Source organism: Lissotriton helveticus, chromosome 2_1 (assembly GCF_964261635.1).
Source record: "Lissotriton helveticus chromosome 2_1, aLisHel1.1, whole genome shotgun sequence".
Classification (NCBI taxonomy): Eukaryota; Metazoa; Chordata; class Amphibia; order Caudata; family Salamandridae; genus Lissotriton; species Lissotriton helveticus.
Window position 1 is genome coordinate 705,104,696 of NC_136059.1, and position 24,450 is coordinate 705,129,145.

Sequence of the window (24,450 nt, forward strand, 5' to 3'; positions counted from 1 at the left end):
TAAAATTCTGATTTTCCACAGCAGGGGTGGGCAGAAAATCCTGATTTTATTAAATACAGGGAGGCTAATATTCCCCCTCACTGTTTGGTACCCACCCTATAATTGGTTCTTTTATGTTCTAGGAGGAGTTGACTACGGGAAGTAGATAAGAGCCTGGAGTTTGGAAAAGAAAGTTAATATACAATTGGATTGATTCAAGTTACAAGGAACTGATATTTTATATCGATTCACAGCAAAAAAAACAGGAAGATGGCTGCCTCATAGGGGATTATATAGTGGATTGGTTTCTTGTTCTAATGTTTGTTGAAGTTGCTGCTGTGAGTTGGCAATAAAGAGGATATGCATAATATTAGCCTCTGTGTCTCTAATCAAATCATGATTTTCTACCCGTCCCTGCTGTGAAAATTCTGAATTATTCTCTGTGACCTGAACTGCCCTGTCTTTCAGTTCGGCTGCTGGCTCCGGCAGCAGGCATTGTGATGTCAGAACTCGACTCTAATAGTTGAGTTCTTACGTCTTTTCTTTATAAGCGGTGACTGAGTGTGTCGCAAGTGGCCAATTATAATATCTAGTGACTGCTGTTTATTCAGGGATTACAGAATCTCATGTACTATATTTCCATATCATTTTCAAGTTAAAATTCCAATGAACATATTAAACTTTAAAAATGTCTGATCTTAATTTACCTTACTTCGCCATCTTGGGTTCTATAGCGACTTATATAAAAGCCACGGAAGCTCTGGGAAAAACTTGCAGTGTAGGTAAGAGTGACAGAATAGTTCTGCCCAGCCAGCAGTGGTTCAGCAACCAGAAGCGCAATCTGCTCATTTGGAGGGTACTCCAGAACTCTCAGTTTAGGTTCATGTACTCCGGTAGTTCTTGTTATGATAGCCGATACGATGTTCAGATTTTTGCTGTGGAGAATGATTGCGTTGGTTTGTCTTTTTACAGTAAGTCCTATTTTAGTGATTCCAGTGAAATTGAGAGTGGTGAGATTTGGATGGATGAGAAGCTCGTAATATACAGGGACCACATGATCAGGTAGCCTCATCTTATTCCATGGAAATGGTGCACCATTGCTGGAGGTAGGAAGTTCTGTTTCACTCTCCTCATTTGATTGTGCATTGCTCGTCGAGGCTGAATTCACCTGCACAGTGATGCTCCATGCACACGCAAGTAGCAAACATACTAAATGATTCTTTTTAATTGTAGGTGGTATACACATGGCTATCACTTCTCCAGCTCACAGCAATGTCTGCTGATAACCTGAAAAGAAAAATAAAGCAATTAAGTACACATTTTGGAATATGGGAAATATGATTTTAATACAAGGATGTCACTTAATATGCAAATACATTTATCACTGTCAATCAAGCAGCAACACAGATGAACACAGTACTGTGACATCACATGGTTATATTAATAACCTGAGCACTGCGTCATTTTAAATAGCATGGTTGATGTGTACAGTGCTAGGTGGTACTTGCGGAACCATTCTACTCCACGTGTTCTGGTTTCACTCACTTTGAACTCAAGACGGAGTGTAGCACGTGTATGTGGAGAATACTACGCTAAACAGTAAACCAGATTGTGCCAACAGCTATGGGTGTATGTTGGCGGGCCAAACTATGCTTTCTTTAGAAGAAACCCGCTCTGCTTCATGTGCCAGTGCATCTAAAGTGGTGCCACTCTGGTGCTTGTGTGCTGCAGTAAAAGTCCCTGCTGATGAAAAGGATACTCAGTTTCTAAAATGTTGCAGTATAAAGCACTGCGGGCAGGCTTTGCTCAGGTGTTCATCTGTTTGTGGAGGCATTCGCTACACCAGGCAAAATGTTGATTATAAGAGTTCTGGATAATTCTGTCCCGCCTGCAGAAACCCTGTTAGCGCAGGGGTGGCAATTAAGAGAAGAGCGAAGTTTACCACACCCAGTAATTACCAGGTGCAATAAAGCCCCTAATTCCACAATTTTTCCTTATGTAAAAGTTGTCTTGCAGATATATCTTGTAAACAAATGCCTGGAAACTACTGGGACGTGTATTGTGGCAACAAAGTCTCAAACTCAGGAAACAATATCATATTTTGATGGAATAGACCTTTATTTGTCGTATCATAGCCAGGAATCCGATTCCTGTAGTATTGGATTTGATCAGGTGGGGTAGTTAGGGCAGAGCCTTCCAAGGCACTCATGGTCAACGCCCTAAAGTGTGCACTGCATGTTGGAAGACTTAGGCCTGTTAGTGTGCGGGTCAGAATTATGAGATGGGCAGAGGTTACAGCAACAAGTAACTACCGCCTGCAATAAAGCCCATTGTTATATACCGCAGAAAAATACCAAGACGTGGATTTTGGTGTAAAACCCACCAAAATGTTGGCGCTTTGCAGACTTTGCTGCACAATGCGCCAACATCTTCAGTTGTGCCTCACACTGAATAACTAACTTTGCAGTAGACAATGATTTTCTCTCTCTGTAAATTCAACTCCCTGGGGCTTTTGTAATCGGAGTCAGATTATTTAAAATCAACACTGTGCATTGAGCTTTTGCAATCTATAGTTCAACCTCCATATCCAATGAGATCTCAATCCACATGTATCTATTAACTTTACAGGCACTTTTGACATATGCTCTTTTTAAAGCTTTTTTAATTCACCTTGCTAGTGTCAAGCATTCGATTATTTAATTGCCTCGCTGAACTGGTTCCTCAATAAGTATTTAAACTACTTAGCCTGTCTGGGGAATAGGTCTACACTAGAGGCTATTTGTACTTAAGCTACTGATTCTCTGTATGGGCCAGAAACAATTTTATATGTTAGTCACTTTTATTAATTTAATGCAGTAGAAATATGAAAATAGGTATATTAAATAAAGGCCACTTGGCCAATACATCATCAATTGGCATGTTACTTAAATCACCGAGGCAAGTTGTCCTTTTTTTAACACCTTATGTCTAATTTGAAGCTTGACTTGGGCTAAATTTATTTTACACTGATGTTTACTTATGCAATATGCACTTTAGACTATTTTGCATATGCACAGTTTGGCATCTAAAGCGTCTGTTTTTGTCATTTTCTATAGGTGATAAGGACTGCACCTAGGTACGCTGCATCAACTGACTAAGGTCAGGGTGTCCTGCTTTGACTGTCTCATGCATATGTCACCCTGACCCCATCTTCCAGCCACTACTGTGGGAATCTCGCCCACAGGATTTCTCAGTCAGAAAAAGGAAATATGGTACACATCGCACGACCAACACCTTCCTGCGGAATGCAAAGGCAGAGCTTTCGACAAGGGTACCACATATTCTTATTTATTGGTTCAACTCGTCCATTCTAGCTGTTATGAAAGACTGGGCGTAACTGCTGTTAGAAGAGCCTGATAGCTTGGAGATCCAGAAACGTTTTAGTAAGAAATGTAATTGAGAAACGTGTTGTTACCTTATGGTCAATGTTCTTTGTGGAAGAAATGAGTTTGGAAATCAACACGATGCAGGCTTCGCCTGGAAGTTCAAGTGGGCTCTCAGTGTATCAGGGAAAGATGCAAACCACTAGGCCATCTCAAAATCATGTCTGCCTGCCGGGCTGGTAAGCACATTCATCCAGACTAATGAAGGAATTCACTGTACAACTCCAAAGTACTACAGATTTGCTGGGGACTTGTCCTCACTTTAAATATGGCATGAACAATTGCGATGGGACGGAATCAGAGGATACAAACAACAAGGAACATATCTCTAATGGCACTAAATTCCACTGTGATTAATCGATGAAGCTCACAGGCGCTTGAGATTATCACATAAAACTAGCATCCATCAATGCCTAGTACCTCCAGACATATCTTGAGAAGCCCGATGAATGAACCATATTTGAGCCATGACTCTGCAAATACCTCAAGCTGTCAATGGAATGCAGAATATTTGAAACCAAGCATTAAGGGTAGACGGCTTTTACTCCTAACATAGACCCAGGCATCTTGAATTTCCTCTCCAAATATTCGGGAGAGGTCAAGAAGTAGGAATGCATAGACCTTGAACAGACTATTGCATTTACCAGAACCTCTCACAAAACTTCTGGAACTAGCATAGGATGCTCTTGGATTTTGAGGTCCTGTAAGGGAGCCTGTACGGTCCATCATATTCTTTCAAACAAGGCTGGTTGGGGGACTTACCAGGAACCAGATGATCGATTTTGCATCCAGGGGAATAATAAGGGATTTTTAATGTGAATGATTAACAACTATGTATGTTTCCTTTCATTGGAGATGGCTGCAGTTTACCTGGACAAGACAAAAATGGGAATTTTGCATTTCATGCTTCACAAGCTTCGTAACCAGTGGCAGTTGCTTTAGATACCAAGGGCCAAGGACCCGGACAACATGGCCTTCAAAGATCAGGATGCCCCAAAATTAAGAACTCGATTACGAGTCAGGTGGAGCAGTACCGCAGGGTGTAATATCGTTCATCCTGATCACAAATAATCCAGTGCTCTCGGGTGTGAGAATACCAGACTCAGAATATTTGATTGGCCGTACCTGCCGTCCTTTATCTTTAACTAACCAACAGAACAGAAATGCCAGTACTGATATACATAATTCTAAAAACTAATGTCCACCCGAGGCCTGAGCAATCAATCAGAAATGGGGATCACTATTTAATAGTATTTTATTCAAAGTATTTGCAACGATTAACTTAGCTTTTGATTCTTGGTACACAAAATATTTACAAAAACACGTGGGACATGAAAATATTAACCAAACAGACACCCATTCATTCAAGCTTCAGGCATATCACAGACAACAACAACATATATGCATACTTGGAAAAGAAATGAAACAGTGGAACAACAGACATAGCCTACAAATATTTTTACAAAAACCATTTCAACTAACTGTTTTAAGAGTACATTCCTATATTTTTACAGGGTCAATTCAAATTCATTGGGATTGGTATTATATGGTAATGTACAATAATGTACAATACAGGAAAGTTAAGCTGAGGGTAAGTGAGCACTACTTTCCACCTTCATAGTGCCCTCCACACTCAGGAGATGCCACCCTCTGGACATAGGAGTTTAAACCAAACCCATCTGTGTTACAGGTACCCCCCTAGGTTCTAACGCATCGGCATCACACGGGGACAACTATTATAAAGGCAGCCATCCCTCTATTGAGTAAAGGTGAGTAAATTTACATATTCATCGAAACTACTTTCCACTCCCTTTTGTCGTCCATTAAACGCCAGTCTGGCATGAGTTAGACATAAGGCTACCTATATTTTGGGACTATTTGGAAGGGCCTTTTGTGTAATAACAATTTCTAGTCCAGTCCTAAAGCCGGTTGAAGCTACTGGCGTTCAGCATCGCTTAGCAGTGTACGTGATGTTGATCTCGTTCATATGATATAATCATTTAAATACCTTTTTGCCACTCATGTTTCTCTCTTTTTACTTTCGTATCTTTCTTAATCATTTCTCACAGGAATTGTCAAGGCCCTGAAGAGAATCCCCTACGACTCCTGTGGGATTCGAAACGCGTAGGCCCCACTCCATCAGTCTACTGAAGCTTCTGGGCATCGAATTCACTCAAACCCAGAGCTCATTATTGTACATTACCATATAATACCAATCCCAATGAATTTGAATTGACCCTGTAAAAATATAGGAATGTACTCTTAAAATAGTTAGTTGAAATGGTTTTTGTAAAAATATTTGTAGGCTATGTCTGTTGTTCCACTGTTTCATTTCTTTTCCAAGTATGCATATATGTTGTTGTCTGTGATATGCCTGAAGCTTGAATGAATGGGTGTCTGTTTGGTTAATATTTTCATGTCCCACGTGTTTTTGTAAATATTTTGTGTACCAAGAATCAAAAGCTAAGTTAATCATTGCAAATACTTTGAATAAAATACTATTAAATAGTAATCCCCATTTCTGATTGATTGCTCAGGCCTCGGGTGGACATTAGTTTTTAGAATTATGTATATCAGTACTGGCATTTCTGTTCTGTTGGTTAGTTAATTGGCTCAGCCCTACTGATTAGAGCCGGCCCCCTGTTGTTTTTTGTTTGTCCTTTATCTTTGGCAAGGGGTGGGGTGCAGGATGCAATGCTTCCCACTACCAGATCTATCCTTCCTCTTCCCATCCCTCATTCGCCCCCTCCACCGACATGCTACGCATTCAATACCTGCTTAAAGCAAGTAGTAAATGTTTACTTTAACCCTCTCACAATAGGAATATTATGTGGAAACCCATAAGTTAATTCTGTGTCCACATAATTATTTCCCATTCCAAGGTGGTTTAACTCATAATAGACAGAATTACATGTAGATATATCAGCCGGTAGTGGTAATTCACGCCGCTAGGACTCTGCATGAACTGTGCCTAACTCATAATCAGGGTTCAAATCTACTAACCAATATGGTTACAGATCACCTTTAAACTCTTGAATTACACATTAATCGGGAGATGTCATTGGTTTTATTGTGACAGTTTCTATAAGCCATCTTGAGTCCTCTTATGGTTCCAGCACTCATGTGTGAGCATTCTCATGGGCCAAGGGTGCTACCCAACACATTTTTGAAAACAGTGCAGCATTTTGATTTCCATTGCCACCAGTTGCGGAGAGGCTGCAATCCTGTAGGATGAGCTCAAGAGATTGAGCGCTCATTGTACTAATTTGGAGACAGTCGAAATTGGGGCCAATACCGAACTGCTCCACTTGTTATTGTAAGCAGAAGTGGTCCATCAGTTGACCTGTGCATGGCTCCCGGGTGTTGCTATGAGTTTCCTGTGTGTACTGAAGTCCATGAGGAGAATGCAGTGGTGAGACTAACAAAGGTATTTGCTTCTCAGTTAGGTATTCTTGAGTGCAGTCCCGGACTAGCTGTTTCTCATGTGAAAATTTCTATTTTGGTAGGGCATTGCTACATCTGCCTTGTCCAGCACATTGTGACGTGCGCCAAAATATATTTGTAAAAAAACTGACAGTTGGGGGCTGCAGTATTGGGGGATCAACCAACGTTTGCTAGATTCGAAAAGGAGTAGAACTGAAGAGATATATAAGAACAATATCTGGAAGTGAAGAAATACACATTGTTAGAAATGGGATTTCTGGTTGGCTAGGGCATGCGCCTAAGCCAGGAAGAAACCACCACTCTAGTCAGGGCAATGGAGTTACACGCTGAAGATAACCTCTGCTCACCACTTTGGTAGCTTGGCACGAGCAGTCAGGCATAACCCAGAGGCAATGTGCAAAGCGTTTCCACAACACACAAACACACCAGCAACACACTAGGCACACCACAAAAGAAACTCCACACAAAGTCAAATGAAAAATAGCCTTTGTATTATCCAAAACACATTAGAATCATAATCACGCATATACACTGTGCCAACTGGCACTAGGCAATATTTACAGGGGATTATATACACAGGACAGGGCCAATCGGGCCACTGCCAGAACCTTTAGAAAGAGCTACTATCACATATGAAACATAACCATTAACTACTAGCGAACTAATGTACTTAGCATCAACTTAGGCATAAAACATCATGCATATAATCACATTACGCAACCTCTGTAGGCATAAACACACAATGCAATAGGCATCATAAGCATAAACATATTATGCAATAACTCACAATTAGGAGGGCACCTTAGAGACTTTCCCCAGGGCCTTGTGCCCTATCAACACAATAAAGCTGAACCCAGACCAACTGGCCTTCTGTGGGGCTCAAAATCCCCTTTTCCAGAAATGTCAGGGCTTGTACAGGGGCCTTCTACTGGTAGTTTTTCTGCTAATACAGCCAAAGCCACGGTGTGTGCAATGCACTGGGGCAGGGGGTATGTATCTCACACCCTCCTTGTCCCTCAAGAAAGAAACATGCCCTGTGTTGCGGCTGCCCGCGCTCCTGCGGTGCAGCCAAGTACAAATATGGCCCCTGGCACTAACTGTGCCACTGAATCCTCACTGCAGGACATCTACAATAAACTTGCGTATACGTTGCAGGTGCCCGCAATCGACGGTGCAGCTCGGAAGATACAGAACCGGCACCAACTGTGCCTCTGTGCTCAGCCCCTACTCACCTGGGGCCTCTCGGGTCCCACCTCCCTCTCAGAGACTGGGAAAGGCGGGATTGGAGCTCGCAAGGCCCTGGCCGAGCCACTCTCCTCGGGGCTCCTTACATTCAGTCTCACTCACAGAGGCTCTTACGGCGGACCAGGCCACAACGGCGGAGTGGATTCCTGCCAGACTCAGGCTCTCACGGGGCAAAGGCTCAGTTTTCTTCTTCTTGGCGTGCACCAGCGCGGGGTAGGCTCCCGCCTGGATCTCCACTGGTGCTTCCAGTCACGGAGGCGGGGTAGGCTCCCGCCCTCCTTCAAGAAACAGCTCCGCCCACGACCAGGCAACCTTTGCCCGACTTCTGGGTCACTGCGGTGAACAACACAAACCCATGCTAGGGCTCCCGTCTCTGCACATATGCGAGATGTGCTCCCGCCGTAAAACAAACACCAATGCTGGGTGGGCTCCCGCTGGTGAATAAACTCAAATGCGGGGTAAGAGCACAAAAACAGCGGCTATGCGGGTTAGGCTCCCATCTCCAGCAGCCTAAATGTGGAGGAATCCCCTCTGAAGTTGTGGCAGCTTCTGCGCTGCAAAAAGCACCAGCACTTTCCTTGAAAAGGAAATAGACCGCATACGAGGCACTAAGGCCCCCATAGTTCCAGGGCAAAGGCTGGGCCCAGGCAGGCCAGCTCACATCGCCCTCCAGCAAGGAGGCAGCCCTTGTGGCGGTTCATCCTGGGGCCCAACAGCAGCAAGTCCCAAAAGCACAAGGAAGCACAACATTTACATGGGGTCACAGCCCCAATATTTATAGTACATATTATTTGTCTGCCCTTGGCACAGGGCTTGGGGGAACCAGCCTGAACTGGTTCTGTTTTTTTTTGGAGCACTCTGTTTACAGGGCTCCTCTTCCTCATTGTCAGGTGGGGGCTCGGTCATCAGACACAACACAGGGGGGCAGAGCCAGCATTCACCCAGGCAGGCACAGATCTATTCAGGGTCAGGGGACTACTCTTTCCACTACTCCAAATGCAGATCTCCTAATCAGCCTAGCGCTGACTCGCCCTGCTCTCTCTGGAGCCACACACACCTCAAAGCTAGACATGCAATCCACATCAGGCAGGCAGACACATAGCACACAGAAATGTCAACTTCTAAAAGTGGCATTTCTAAAATAGGTATAATAAATCTGCGCACACCATTGCGCCGCATTTATTATTACCATTCCAAATATACCAAACTTGACCACGCTGCTCCTCTCATATTAGGAATTACCACTGAAACACTTATCATGGAATCCCCAATGCATTCCTAGGGGAGGGCATCCTCCCAGCAGTGAGAAAACAAAATGGCTGTTTGTCACAACCAGGACAGGTCACACACTTAAGGTACATGTCCTACCTTTCACCTACAATGCACCCTGCCCATAGGGCTAGCTAGGGCCTACCTTAGAGCTGACTGACATGCAGTAAAAGGGGGTCACAGACATGGCACACACTTTAGGTGCCACGTCACAGCAGCAGTAACACTGCGCACACAGGCCCTGCAATGGCAGAGGCCTGAGACAGGTTTGAAAAGCTACTTTGGTGGGTGGCGCAATCAGTGCTGCAAGCCCATCAGTAGCATTTAATTTACCGGCCCGGGTATCTGAGATACCCCTTTACAAGGGACTGACAGATAAATTAAATATGCCAAAAAGGTGTAGGCCAATCTTTACCATGTTTACACCCGAGAGCACATGCACTTTACACTGGACAGCAGTGCTAAAGTGCTTAGAGTCCTAAAACAACCAACCCCATGTCAGAAAAAAGGCTAGGCAAAAGGTTCAGGGATGACTCTGCAAAAAGGGCCAACACACATTTACAAATAATACAACTGCAAATAAGAGACGATTTCTGCCTGTAAGGAAATATTGCATACTGAAATATGTGTGCTTGCGAGGAAACAACAAAATGCAAATCACTGAAGAACAATTCTCCTTTAACAGATCAAGAATTCATGTTTGTTATATGGTGGTGTTATGTTATGTAAACATTTGAAGTGAGTGAGAGTTCCATGCATAACTTAAGAGTTATTCCTCAAGTTTGATAGAAGTTAGATAATTCAATGTGTACTTTCTGATTGTGGCTCCAGTGTACCAGCTTGATGCATCTAAAGGCATAGAAATTGTTTTAGACTATGGGTGAAAGATCTTAAAGTCAGTACAAGAACAATCAAGTTATTAGCTCCTTCATTTTTTGTTCTGAATCCTCCCTCCAAGCAGCAAAGTCTTTAATTCTCGTACCCTCATTGGGCTAACCAGAAACTGTTTTATTTAAGTGCAGAGTTGGCACTGCTGAAAGGTGGGATTCAAGGCATGAGGTTTTCCGGAAGAATGAGAACTTAACAGGTGCAGTTGGTTCAGAAAATTAACTTCCTATGTTTCAAAAGAAGTTTGGGTATAGATCGATTCCTTAGGTCTTTTTCTTTCCTTCCTTTTTACCGAGGCTTGATTTCAGTCTTGTTAAATCAGCCCCATAATTCTGACTTATATTTCCCTTAAAAAATAAGGAGCCTTTCTAAAAATCTGTGGATGTTCTTGATTATTCAAAGAGTTCATTTCTGAAGATGTAGGTGTTTTATCACAGGATATCAGTTTGCCCAACCAACCTTGTTTTGTACAGATAGTTACATTTTTATGAACTGCGCATACCCTCCCCTATTCATAATCATGTACATCACTATCAAACACACATTACTTCCTTACACTTATCTCACTTTGATATTTCTTTTAATTATCATACATTTTGTCATAAACGTTAGTAATCTCTTTATTTAAAGAAATTAAGTCCAACGTTTGTTGTAACTTTTCTAGTTCACTGGTAAGCATCTGTACACAATATGAGTAAGTTTCACTAATACCTTTAACAATCACAATAAGGATTCTCACAAATACATTTCACAATCTTTATACAACGAAGAGGTGACTTCAGCACAATTAGAAGAAATTAAGAGGTGCAAACCCCCAGGAAAGACACTTATCTATATAGTTCTTGAGCGATATCTCTTCCCATCACTTATTAGTCACCTTAGTTTCAGTTTTTCCAACTGCACCAATTTGGATTGTATACAACTTCATCATCAAATTGACTTGTTTCATCTTAGACTCCAGTCGAATCATGTGGGTGTTTGATTTTAAACACAAAAGCTGATGTTGCTTTTCTTTATATAGAGAATCAATCAATGTACTCCCATTCAACATCAATGTATGAAAGAAGCATCCAGTTCCATAATCAGAAAATAAAAATAAGGAATTCATTTATGAAATAATTGTAAAGTTCTAAGCATAAATACAGATACAAGGTGCTTCAGAAAAAAAGTGTAAAATGTTGCAGAGAACATGCATTGTGTGAAAGGTATAATTATATAAAATGACAACTCGACCAAAAGTAAATTAGTGGCTGAATTAATACCAGGTGGGTGGACAAGGTATTACAGAATTCACAAGTAACACACAGCATGAAAAATTTGCAGGGACAGTCCAATAAATACATTGAAGTTGACATTTCAACCCCTGAAAATACCTGACTTGTAACAGGGGTTCTGCATCAGGACTACAAAATGGATAAACCAGGACCAAGAAATATTGTGGGCAGTTGAAATACATACATGCATGCACACACTCACATATATGGTTAATATTACTTTCCCAGTAAGCATCTGTTCTTGGCATGTAGAGCTGTAGATTCACAAGCTTTGCATACTCCTGCCATCCATCTAGTGTTGGGTCCTGATGTTTACAAGTTGTTTTGCTTCAAAGAAGTCTTTCCAGTCGTGAGGTAAGGTGACTCCTTTCGGTGATAGTGCGCATGGGCATCGACTCCATTGTTAGATTGTTTTCCCGCATGGGGTGAGAAAGGAGTTAGTAAAGGTAGAATAGATGTCCATGCATATGTATATAAAGTAAGAAAACTGCAACAGGTATAGGTAGCCGGGGAGGCGGGTGGGCGCATGTGAATCTACAGCTCTACATGCCAAGAACAGATGCTTAAAGGGCAAGTAACATTATCCGTTCATGGCATGTGAGCTGAAAATCACATGCTTTGCATAGACTATACAGCAGTAAACTCCCAAAGCAGTGGCTAACCTTTAGCTGTTGCAGTTGTTTGAAAACGTGTTTTAAGTACTGCTGGGTCTACATTAGCTTGTTGCCTCGCTAACACATCTAAACTATAGTGTTTGGTGAATGTGTGTGGGTGTAGACCGTGTTGCTGCCTTACAGATGTCAACTAGGGGAATAAACTGTAAAAAGGCCATAGTAGCCCCTATTTTGCGGGTGATATGTACTCTAGGGAGTATTCTCAAGGTTCTTTTTGCTTTCACATAACATGTTTGGATACATTTCACAATCCATCTTGCAATGCCTGATTTAGATATAGGATTGCCATTGTGTGGTGGCAAAAAAATGCAACAAAGAGCTGTTTTGTCTTACGAAAATCTATTGTTCTTTCTACATAATATAGTAATGCCCTTCTAACATCTAGTGTGTGTGAGGAGCCCATTCTGCTACAGAATCAGGTTGAGGAAAGAATACGGGTAACTCAACAGATTGATTGATGTGAAAAGCAGAAACCACTTTAGAAAAGAAATGTTGAATTTGTGACGTTAAAAGAAAGGCTCTTGTATAGTTAGTGCCTGGAGTTCACCAACTCTCCTTAAGGAAGTGATTGCAATAAGAAAAGCAACCTTCCATGAAAGAAATAGTAATTGACAATTGTGCATTGGTTCAAAGGGTGGACCCATAAGCCTTGTAAGGACTATGTTCAAGTTCCAAACTGGTGCAGGTGGAGCTCTTGGTGGTATTACTCTTAATAGTCCTCCGATAAATGCTTTAATCATTGGTACTATGAATAGAGATAAGTGTTGTCTGTTTTATAAGTATGCAGCTACTGCTGCTAAGTGCAATCGAATATGAAGAAAAAGAGATAACAGACGATGTTTTGCACTGAAGCATCAAGGGGAGTTCTGTTGTTATTGTTACAGTATATAGCAAATCGTTTCCACTTCCCTGCATAACACGCCCTAGTAGTAGGTTTCCTAGCCTCTTTTAGGATATTCATACAGTCTGGTGGCAACTGTAAATAACCAAACTCTATGACTTCAGGAGCCAAATAGCTAGGTTGAGTTCCTTGGGATTTGGATGCCTGATTTCTCCATGGCTTTGAGTGAGGAGACTGAAGTTGAGATGCAGCTTTTGGTGTGGAACTACTGAGAGCTCTATCAGGGTGGGCAACCAAGGTTCAGTTTCAGGAAAATTGCCTGTGCTTCTGAACTACTAGCGGAATGAGTGTGAGAGGAGGAAAAGTGTAGTCAAATATCCCTGACGAGTTCATCCATAGGGCATTGCCTTTGGAGAGTGGGTGTGGGAACCTGGAGGCGAAGCTTAGGCATTTTGCGGTTTGAGCTTTGGCGAACAGGTCTTTGTGAGGAAATCCCTATTCCTGAAAGTAGGGAAGAAGAATCTGGGGATGAAGTTACCACTCGTGAATTTGCTGTCTCTGTCTTCTGAGAAGGCCTGCAATCTAATTGTTTACTCCTGGAAGATGCTCTGCTAGGAGATACTTTTTGTGATGTATTTGCGGTTTGAGCTGTGGCGAACAGGTCTTTGTGAGGAAATCCCTATTCCTGAAAGTAGGGAAGAAGAATCTGGGGATGAAGTTACCACTCGTGAATTTGCTGTCTCTGTCTTCTGAGAAGGCCTGCAATCTAATTGTTTACTCCTGGAAGATGTTCTGCTAGGAGATACATTTTGTGATGTATGACCCATTTCCAAACGGTGTGACAGGTGGAGAGGGTGTCCCCCCCATATTTTTGTATATAATACATAGCTGTCATGTTGTCTATGCGGGACTAGGACAGTTTTGCCGATTAGTAGAGTTTAGAAGGCTTTGAGCGCTAGAAACACAGCTGTTAGCTCTAGGGGATTTATAAGAAGGCTCTTGTACTTTAAACTCCACAGTCCTTGGATTGTGTGAGTCTGTAGGTGATCGCCCGAACCAGTGAGCGATGTGTCTGCTGTTAGCACTGTCTGAGGTCCAAAATTGGTTTGTAGGAGACGCACACCTTGTCAATATTTTAGTCAATGTCCATATAGGTGAGTGGTGCCCTAGGAGTAACTCCCCCTGTACCTGGGGTAGACAATACTGTGAATTGCACTGTTTCCCTTGAGATCAGTGTCCCTCCTGGGCACTCTGAAAGAAGTTTCCTCGATTTGTTCAAATAAATTCAATGAAATTCTTTTTCATGGTTGATATCATTCTTTTTATTTTTGTAGATAGTTCATCACATTATTTTTGTCATAATGTTTAGGCAAATGGCCCTGTGGCCCAATGCATTTCGGGCATCGTCCTTCCTCAGGGGCCTTGTAAATTCCTAAAAGCAACCAAGTACGTTTGTCACAATGGTTTGAAATTCATGTTTGTGCACACATTCGCTTCATGTCATGCTTTTTTGATCATGCATAAGGGTAAGTACAGGAGATGCAAGGGTGTTACATGGGGTATAAGCTGTTAAAGTACACCGTGAAAAAATAGCAGGAAGTGAAATCATATTGCACAAAAATACACAAAATGTGTCATGCAGTGAAGGAATATACAAAATGATGGGTCATATCGATGAGAGTCATAAAACCTTGTGCCCAATTTAATGTGGATAAATAAAAATGTGTGTAACGAATCTGACCTGGTTCGACAAAAGTGTAAACCTTTTTCTTTACTTCGGGTTAGAACGAGGCTGAAACGACATATGAAACTGTATTCAATTAACAGTTCAATGGTATTCCCATATTCATCGCTCTGTCCCGAAGGCCACAACCTGTGGATGTTGAAAATAGTTTAAAGCTTACCCGAGAGTAAACGAATTACTCCTGTTCCGCGTTCGTGAACATCAAGTTTCTGACGATGTTCGTGAGATTGTACATGTGTTCTAATAGGGTTCAGAACATCATGTGATACGGATAATACACCGTCCGTATCACATGATGTTCTGAACCCTATTAGAACACATGTACAATCTCACGTACATCGTCAGAAACTTGATGTTCACGAACGCGGAACAGGAGTAATTCGTTTACTCTCCGGTAAGCTTTAAACTATTTTCAACATCCACAGGTTGTGTCCTTCGGGACAGAGCGGTGAACATGGGAATACCATTGAACTGTTAATTGAATACAGTTTCATATGTCGTTTCAGACTCGTCGTAACCCGAAGTAAAGAAAAAGGTTTACACTTTTGTCGAACCAGGTCAGATTCGTTACACACATTTTTATTTATCCACATTAAATTGGGCACAAGGTTTTATGACTCTCATCGATATGACCCATCATTTTGTATATTCCTTCACTGCATGACACATTTTGTGTATTTTTGTGCAATATGATTTCACTTCCTGCTATTTTTTCACGGTGTACTTTATCAGCTTATACCCCATGTAACACCCTTGAATCTCCTGTACTTACCTTTATGCATGATCAAAAAAGCATGACATGAAGCGAATGTGTGCACAAACATGAATTTCAAACCATTGTGACAAACGTACTTGGTTACTTTTAGGAATTTACAAGGCCCCTGAGGAAGGGCGATGCCCGAAATGCATTGGGCCACAGGGTCATTTGCCTAAACATTATGACAAAAATAATGTGATGAACTATCTACAAAAATAAAAAGAATGATATCAACCATGAAAAAGAATTTCATTGAATTTATTTGAACAAATCGAGGACATTTCTTTCAGAGTGCCCAGGAGGGACACTGATCTCAAGGGAAACAGCGCAATTCACAGCACTGTCTGAGGACCAGGGTCGAGAGAGGGACGCCCTTAGATACATCTTGTGGGTTCCACCACTGCAGAGAGCGATGGGTGCGCTAATCTACCAACACTAGATCGATCAACTGACCCTGCGACTGGTTCCATTGACTTGCTAAGCATGCTTAAAGGGGACGCATGTGAAGTCCTGTGTGGGGAACAATTATAATGCAAGACATCATCATCCCTAGCAGTTGCATGAGTACTTCTGCTGGTAATGACTGGTTGGGCTGAAATCGAGCGAGAAGGTACTGAATACTGTGAATCCTGGCTGTACTGGGAGAGGCCAGAGCTTTCTGAGCGTCTATCGTTGCTTCCAGTTACATTTGTGTGTTGGAAGGCTGAAGATGAGACTTAAACACATTTACTGTAAACCCTAGTTGATGAAGTAATTGAATAGTGATTTGAGTGTGTTTGAGACACATTTGGTAAGTGCTGGCTCTGATGAGGCAGTCGTGCAGGAATGGGAAGACATGGGTGTGTTGTCTTCTCAGATGTGCTGGGACTACTGCAAGACATTTGGCAAATACCTTTGGAGCAGTGGTGACCCCAAACAATAGTACTTAGAACTATTAATGATGGCCTGCTATCATGAATCTGAGGTATCTGCAATGAGCAGGGTTAAATTGGAATGTGAAAATATGCATCTTTTACGTCTAGAGTAGACATAAAATCGCCCTGTTGTAGAAGTGGGAGTACTTGTTGAATTGTCACCATGTGGAAATGCTCTGAAAGTATGTAGAAGTTTAGTTCTCAGAGGTCTATAATAGGTCTCAAGGAGCCATCCTTTTTGGGGATGAGAATGTACAGGGAGTACATGCCTGTCCCTTGATGTTGTAACAGCACAGGTTCTATGGCTCCTTTGGACAGGAGCGATTGGACCTCTTGCTGAAGTAGATGTAAATGTTCTGGTGACATTTTGTGAGAACAGGGTGGAATGTCAGATAATTCCTAACACCCTTTTGTAGTGTAGTTCCTATTATCTCAATAGGCTCTGCGCATTGGAATATTATCTTCAATATTATAGACGTAGGACTGTGGTTAACTAGGTCTTCTACTGACGATATTAGACTTAAAGTTATGTGTGCCAGCTAGCTCAGAGTTCACTAGAAACTTTCTCGAATAGGCAAGGAGGAGTTTAACCTCCCTGGATAGACAAGAAGGAATTTAGTTTCTGACAACCATAGAACATGACAACTTTGCTCCCCCCTAATCAAGAGTGTATCTCTAGAGTCGTGTGAAAACAAAAGACAGCTATTTTACTCAGTCAATACGTGCATACTTAGTTCCACCAGTTCGTAGAGAAAGAAGAGATGGGCGTGTTCAATAAAAGATGTTATTTATTGATCAGTCTCTTTTTCTCATACAAGAGAAATGAATCGCTACAGTAGCAATACTTAAGGTTAAGTAAAGTGCATACAGTAAAAGCAGGATTATAAAATAATACTGTAAAAGCATTGATATGGTTTCTTAGCCATATGATACTTTAAAATGGATAAAAGATATACATACATATATACATTGACTAATCATACCCAACTGGTGCTTCTAACTACGCCTACCCCGGTGTACCTGACCTAAGCCTAATACATGGGAGGGAGTAAGTAAGTAGCAGTTTAAGTTAAGTTTGTTTTGCCAAGAACCTGACTCAAGAATTCTCTGTAAGGGGTTAGTCAGTTCAGTACCTGGGATTTAGAAGGCAGGAGGGCTGGTATCTCTCTCTCAGGACTCGATATCCCAGTTACCCGCGAAGGTAAGCCGGAAACGCCGGAGGCTGGATTTCTCGGCAAGAGAAAAGGCAGCGTCTCTCTCAGCGCGTCAAAAGGGAGGGGCAGTGTCCGTGGGCTTTTCTGCATCAGCTGGGCTCTCCGGCAAGTAGCGCTGCTCCAAGCTCGTCACCACCGTGTCTTTGCTTAGGGCAGCGTTGGTATATTTATACCTGAAAGGTGCCGAGTTTGACGTAAGGATGGACATAAGACGTCAGTAAGAATGTCATAAGGACTGGTCGTTCTTACATTCTTTTCAGGAGTTCTCGAGCGAAATCAAAACAATAGCTGCGGGGGATTTCCCAGGTCTGCTGGAGGTTTGATTTGTTTTGAGAACTCAGTGTGCTTTCTAGGGGGCTGGAGGGATAGTGCTTGCTTAATGTGACAGCATGCGCTATGACCTAATCTGAAAACGGGTTTCTGTGCCGTTGTATGGACATTAGTGAATTAATAACCGGACAAGGGTCAGAAATAGGAGTATAAATATAGGTACCTAGATAAACACACTACACCCACTCCACGATTTTATGTACATATTTACTAACCTAAGCAATAGTAAACATAACTAACAGTGCATACTGAACCACCCCAAAAACATTTTTTTTTGTTTGTATTTGAAAAATGGCGTATGCGACATGCATGAAATGAGTATAGGTACTGTATGCATCCAAGCAGTATAATCATTCAAAAAGGAGATGCATATTTTATATCAGCAAGAATGATTTGCGAAATTACACATGAAATGGCTCTTGATACAGAAAAAATAATTGCGAGACCATCTCATCACATATAAATACAATCGATTGCATATTAAACTAGAGGTTGAGGTAATGTAATGTCTCTGGTATTCCTAAAAATAGAAGCTCTGTTCTATAAGAATAGTTTTACTTTAAGCAGAAGATAAGTGCCAAAAAAGGTAAATATTTTGGAATTGGGAAAAAAGTTTTCGCTTTTCAGGGGAGAAGAGAAAAAATAGTTCACAGTCACTTTGTTTTCAAAAGACTGAAGGCCAAATTCAGAGTTCAGGGAACGCCGTGTGCAAGTTTGTTTAAAAATCATTCTCTCTGTTCTGGTGAAAACATCATTTAAGACAGACTCTCGAAAAAACAGTCTACAGCTTCTGGTGAAAGTTCGACTAGGTTGGAAAATGTCGCTACCATGCAGTCATGCGCATGATTGCTTTCAATGATGGTTCGATCAGAACTGCTTACAGAAGGTCGTACCTGGTCAATGCTGCTTTCATTTTGTACTTCACTACCCTTCAATCGTAGTGGTGAAGTCTCCACGAATGCCGTCATCAGGATAGGTAGCCGCTGGGGACAGCACAATGCATGAGCCTTTACTGGACCCAACAAAGTATCTGCATCCAATGGTACGTCCGATTGTAGTGTAAGACAGGTGTCCAACACGCATTCTTCGCTGCATAGCATGCACCTTAATACAGGCATTACACAATTCTGCCAGATCGGTCTGAATGAAAGAAACCAGGTCATATTTAGATCTCGTAGCCGGGATAAGCCAAGGACTTTAGTTATGCGGTCCCGGTAGCGGATAGCTAGGATCGTTTCTTCCATTGTTGCTGGAGTCTTGTCTGTGACATGGCTTGCCATAACGAAGCAAGAGTAGCAAGAATAAAATGCCTGCTACGAGTCCCAACAGGAGTGGATGTCTTACTTGCGATACCACTTGTATCAGAAATATTTAAGATTTCGTTCAACATTTCTGCGAAGTGTAGGGGGCAATTTGTTGATAACATTGAATGAATCTCTGCCGTTGTCCTTGCAACTTGGAGATCATACGTTTCTTTTGATGACGTCAACTGGGTTGGCATCTGTAGGAGCACAGTCTTCATTCTGATTAAAGTATCAATTCGAATAGAAGAGATTTTTAAACTGGGCCATAACCTTCCCTCCCTGTCTGGAGCATCATTCGGGAACAATACTCTTCCACAGCACATGACCCTGGAAGTCACGCTTACAAGATAAGGTTTTCCTGGCAGCAAGCCACAACATCTGTGATCTACAAATTAGAATGTAACTCCCGTTCGAAAGTCTTCTAAAGAATGGTTCTATTTGTGTTGCAGGTGTGCCTAACAAGGTTACATGAAAGGTTATTTGAAGTCCCTTCACAGGCCCCATGCAAACTTATACCCTGACACAGAAGTATGCCACTTAGTGATTTTTCACAATTATTACCACTAAGAAATACACTCTGTCCTTTATTACTGACACATGTGTGTGTATAGGGCAAGTTCCACGTTGACTTAACGTATCCTTTACCCAACCTTTCATACTGGCCTGCCTGTATATATTTTTGGCAGTATTGAAACTGGAAAGTTGTTATCGGAATATTTATTATCCCATGTATTATCCATTCAATGACAGGTCGTTCTGACATTGTCAATGGTAATCTCTCAAGTTTTTCAATGCTCAGAATTGTATAGTCAGCACCCTTTTGTGCCAAACTGATTTGTTTATCAGTAAGGTTAAAGATATTAAATAGTGACGTTGTGTTGATTAAACGCCAAGGCACATAGCCTGAACGCAGATTTTGTAACGTCCAGCCAAGCTGTACAATAGAACGTAATTGAGACTGACCGTGTTGCAACATCAGTAAGTCTTGCTCTATTATATCGATTGCAGAAGATACAATACTGTCCAGTGAATATATTCTGGAAGACAGAGTCATTAACCCATTGTCCACAACAGAAAGTGATTTTTCCAAATTAACACGGTCAATTTCCCGTATTTTTTCTGCTGTCTCAATTTGAGTTACTTTCCAAGCTTCGTTGTAAGCTGCATATATAGAGGCCGCTATGAAACGTTTTTGACGCTGTTTGCGTGGTCCCATGATGAAATCACGCAAGTCAGCACCTTCTTTAAGTAAAGTTAAGTGTTGCTTAATTTCTGACAGTGTGGATGTATGTAGCCATTGAAGGCAGAGTTTCCCCACACTGTAAGTAGTTACAATTCCTGGATGTTGTCTCTGGGAGTATCTTGGGTCTGGCCTGGTCAATGTGAACCCCTGTATTTTGTTCAGGAATCTGTCTTGACAGTTATTTGTGTCTGTGGGCCAGATCAACCATTGTTTCCAATCAGGCTGTGTTCTGTTTTGGTTTAAAATATAGGATATGTCTATCTCAACATCCGTAGTGCTATTACTGATAGGTGTTGGTTTTGGAATAGACGGTTTATTTAAGTCTTTGATTTTTGCTAGGCCAAGACAGGTAAGTCTGTTGAATTGTGTCATTCAAAAATATAATTTGTTCTGGGATCATGCAGGCTCTAAATAATGATTCTATACCTTGCACTTGCCAATCTTTTGTGCCCCAGATCGTTTTCGTTTCAATGTTATTGTTCCAGAAATCAAAACCGAATGTATTAATTTTTTCAAAAAATGAGTCCGAATATATCAATTTTGTGTTTGTAAGCATGGTTTTCACTCCTGTCTTATTTAACAATTTGAAATAAAATGATTCTGCATTACTTGTGTTAAACCCTGAAAAGTATGAATATTTATCAAAAAATGTCTTTGAACTGCCTTTTGGTGGAGTTGCACAATGTTCCCATTGGTTAAAATTTAAAACATTTCTAGGTTGAGTAGATTTATGCAGATAATGGTTACCATAATGGTTGTAACAAAACATTTGATCGTAATTAGATGAACCTTGCAAATAATCATGTTCTGTAAATTTAGCTGACATTACTAGATCAGACATCATATCATTAATACTTTCAAAGTCCCAATCATCAGCGAATGTGCTTGGTTTTACAAAGTCACTCAATGAAATCTTGAATTGATGAGGATACTTCAGGAGCTCAACCGGACCATATATTTCGTAATCAGTTTTGTCCCATGCTACCCCACCGGGTATAGGATTGGCTGTGAAGTTTACTGAAGAAAGTTCTCTTTTCTCGATGTGTGAAGACTTGTGTGGTTTCAGGACCAAGTTGATATTCTGACTTGCTGTGTCCATTGTAACATATTTTCCCTCAATCAAATGTCCCAAGCATAGTACCATGATGAGCCAAAGTATGAGGATGAATACTCCAAGTGCCACCCAAAGTTCAATCCATGGAGAAATCAGATAGGTTTCTTTTAGTTGATGAAAGAGTTCCTTTGCTTTGTCTTTAAAAGTTTTTGTTGTCGGCTGTTCCTCAGGTTCACTCAGATCCTCAGAAAAATCATTGAAGTTGATGAAGTAGCCTGATGCTGTTCTGTCAATTGTTTCAATTGCTTCTGGATTCCTTTTTGTTTTTGGAATTTTCTTTGTTTCATTAGCATAGTCTGTGGTTACATCATTGTAGACTGGTGTTTCTTGATTTAAGATTTTAATTTGGGTTTCAAGAGGTTTAAGTTCCATGGCTTTGTTGCATAGTCCTTGTTGTTTCACTGTAGGTTTATCAATTGTGATTAGTCTTTCAGTTTGAACCTCTGTGTTTGTAGCAAACTTTGGTGTTCTGCTACTTCTTGGGAGTCCACTTGGCCTACTACTTGTTATCGGCCACATGATTGTGGTTTAACCAGGTCGATGGATACAACTCGGTTCTCCTTTTTACCAGCAAGGGGCGGTAGTACTACTGATCTTGTCCCGTTGACAGACAAGACAGGAACTGCTTTTCTGTAAGAAGGCCCAAATTCCTTCTTTACCGCGATCTTTTTTCTGACCAGATCCCCGATTTTTGGAATCCAGACAGGCCTTGCTGGGACAGGTGGTTTCTCTTCAGTGGCTGTTGGCTGTTGCTTCAACTTTATGTTGCTCAGGTCTTTTCTCTTTTCGTTTAAGTCCTGTAAAATAGCCAAACGATCTTTGATATCAAAGCATTTTTCTTTATCCACTGAAGTTTGACTGTCGAGGTCCTGGATTAACATTCTAGTCCCAAACAATAGTTCGTACGGACTGAGACCTTTCAGAGAATTTCTTGGTAGATTGTTAAGACTACTTTGGACACTTATTAAATGTTTGACCCACCCAGCTCCCGAACCTAATACCTTTGCCATTATAGATTGCTCTATGCCTTGGTTTTTTCTTTACACCATCCCGTTTCCCTCAGGAAGGAAGTGATAAGAGTCCCGCAATGCAATGCCCATGCTGGCCATATACCCCCCATAAGCTCGAGAGCTAAAAGCAGGGCAATGGACAGAATGTAGCATGCCCCATGCGTATATGCCATTATAGACTCGCAAATCTTTTCATAACAGTTCAGACGTCAGCCGAGAGCTGGGGTCTACATTTTAAGTGATGATAGTCTCTATATGTTAATTTTGCGCATTAATCCTACTGTGTTTTATATATTTATTGTTTAATTCCATCTTGAGCGAACCGCCATGGTAAAACACCATCTCGGTCGCCACTGCGATCTCTGTTGCAGTTTGCACATTTTTTTGCAAATATGTGATGTTGCAGGCTCATTCCTGGCCACCAGTATGTGGATTGCAATTCTTCCAGAGAATCTTTTAGTTTGAGGTGTCTAAGACCCTCACCCATATGTGCGTCTGCTATTAACAAGCCTCTCCTGTTCGTGTTTGGAATTACTCTATCCCCCACTCCAGGGATTTGAGCAAAAGGAACGGAGTTCGCATTGATTATGTATGTATAATTGAGTGGATAGTTGATGGGTAGCGCTGAGCAGTCGCCTTTTGATGACGTTTTTACCGCCAGTATTGTTTCCCCGTCAATGTATTTTCCTGAACGCTTTTTTGTAGCTATGGGAGCCGATTTAGTTGCTTCCGCTGTGGCTGTCTTAGCCAATAAATTCCCTGCAGCGTGAACGCCATCACGCTGATGACTCAATGAATGTATCACGTGAGTCTTTGGTAGTTCTTTCTGTAAAAGAACTACTTGTTCCCAAAGCGATTTTTGCTTTATTGTGGCATCTGTGTCATCTTTGTAACCGTTTTGAACCCCTTTCTGCAAGTCTTCGTTGTATGATTTGACGCAGTAATACGAAGCACTATTAGTGTCGGGAATTCGCGATCGGCATTATCTAGCGCCATTTTTAACGCTATTATTTCAGTCTATTGTTCTGAATTATTTTCCACTGAGTGTGTTTTTGTAAACAGTGGTCTCAATTTACTTCCTCGCCTCACGTCTTTTACTATCTCGCATGTGGCGTTGTAGGCTTGTTTTCCCCAAACTGAGGGTTCTGCATAACTGTTTGTGTATATTACGCAGGCGTAAAGTAGTATGGGCAGAATGTCGCTAGGCAGAGGATATTCTCTTTCATATTCTAGATTTTTTAATTTTTTCATTTCCGGGTCAAAATAGTATTTTACTCTGTCTGTAGCAAGAGAATCTTCCCATTGTATCCATTTTGGATTTAGTGCCATTGTAGGTAAATTACATGGGCTTGTTAATGCCTCAAAAGCTGATTCTGCTGTTCTGACTGTAATCCATCTGCCGTCAGCTTGGTATCTTTCTCTTGCTACAGCTGTTTGAACCGCATGAACAATGTTTTCCTTAATGTTGAATGTTTTTTCAGCTTCTGTGTACAAATGTGATTTGTAAGCTATTGGTACCGTTTCTCCCTCATTAGAGGTTAGGTATGTGAATCCGCATCCTCCTGGGATGACCCGAATCACAAGGTTGCGTGTGTTATCGCGTGTTTGCAGTTTTGTTTTAACTACCATGTCTGTTTGTAATGATCTCAAAATTTCTGTGTGTTTTTGAGTCCAATTGATTCTTTTAAAATCTGGTCTTATTAAGTCATAGAGGGGTTTAACCCTCTCTGCATAATTTATAATGTAAGTTCTTCCGAAATTTAGGAAACCTAGAATTGATTGCA

General features: G+C 41.4%; 1 protein-coding gene across 2 annotated transcripts in view; it reads right to left on the reverse strand.

Annotated features, from left to right (window-relative positions):
- The window catches only part of ERAP1 (endoplasmic reticulum aminopeptidase 1), a 530,688-nt gene that overhangs the window by 444,756 nt on the left and 61,482 nt on the right, over window positions 1–24,450 (reverse strand). For both annotated transcript variants that reach the window (XM_078675432.1, XM_078675433.1), the window contains exon 2: window positions 687–1,266. In XM_078675432.1, the coding sequence (XP_078531558.1) occupies window positions 687–1,225 (539 nt within the window). In that variant the 5' untranslated portion in view covers window positions 1,226–1,266. The remainder of the gene's footprint in view (window positions 1–686; window positions 1,267–24,450) is intronic.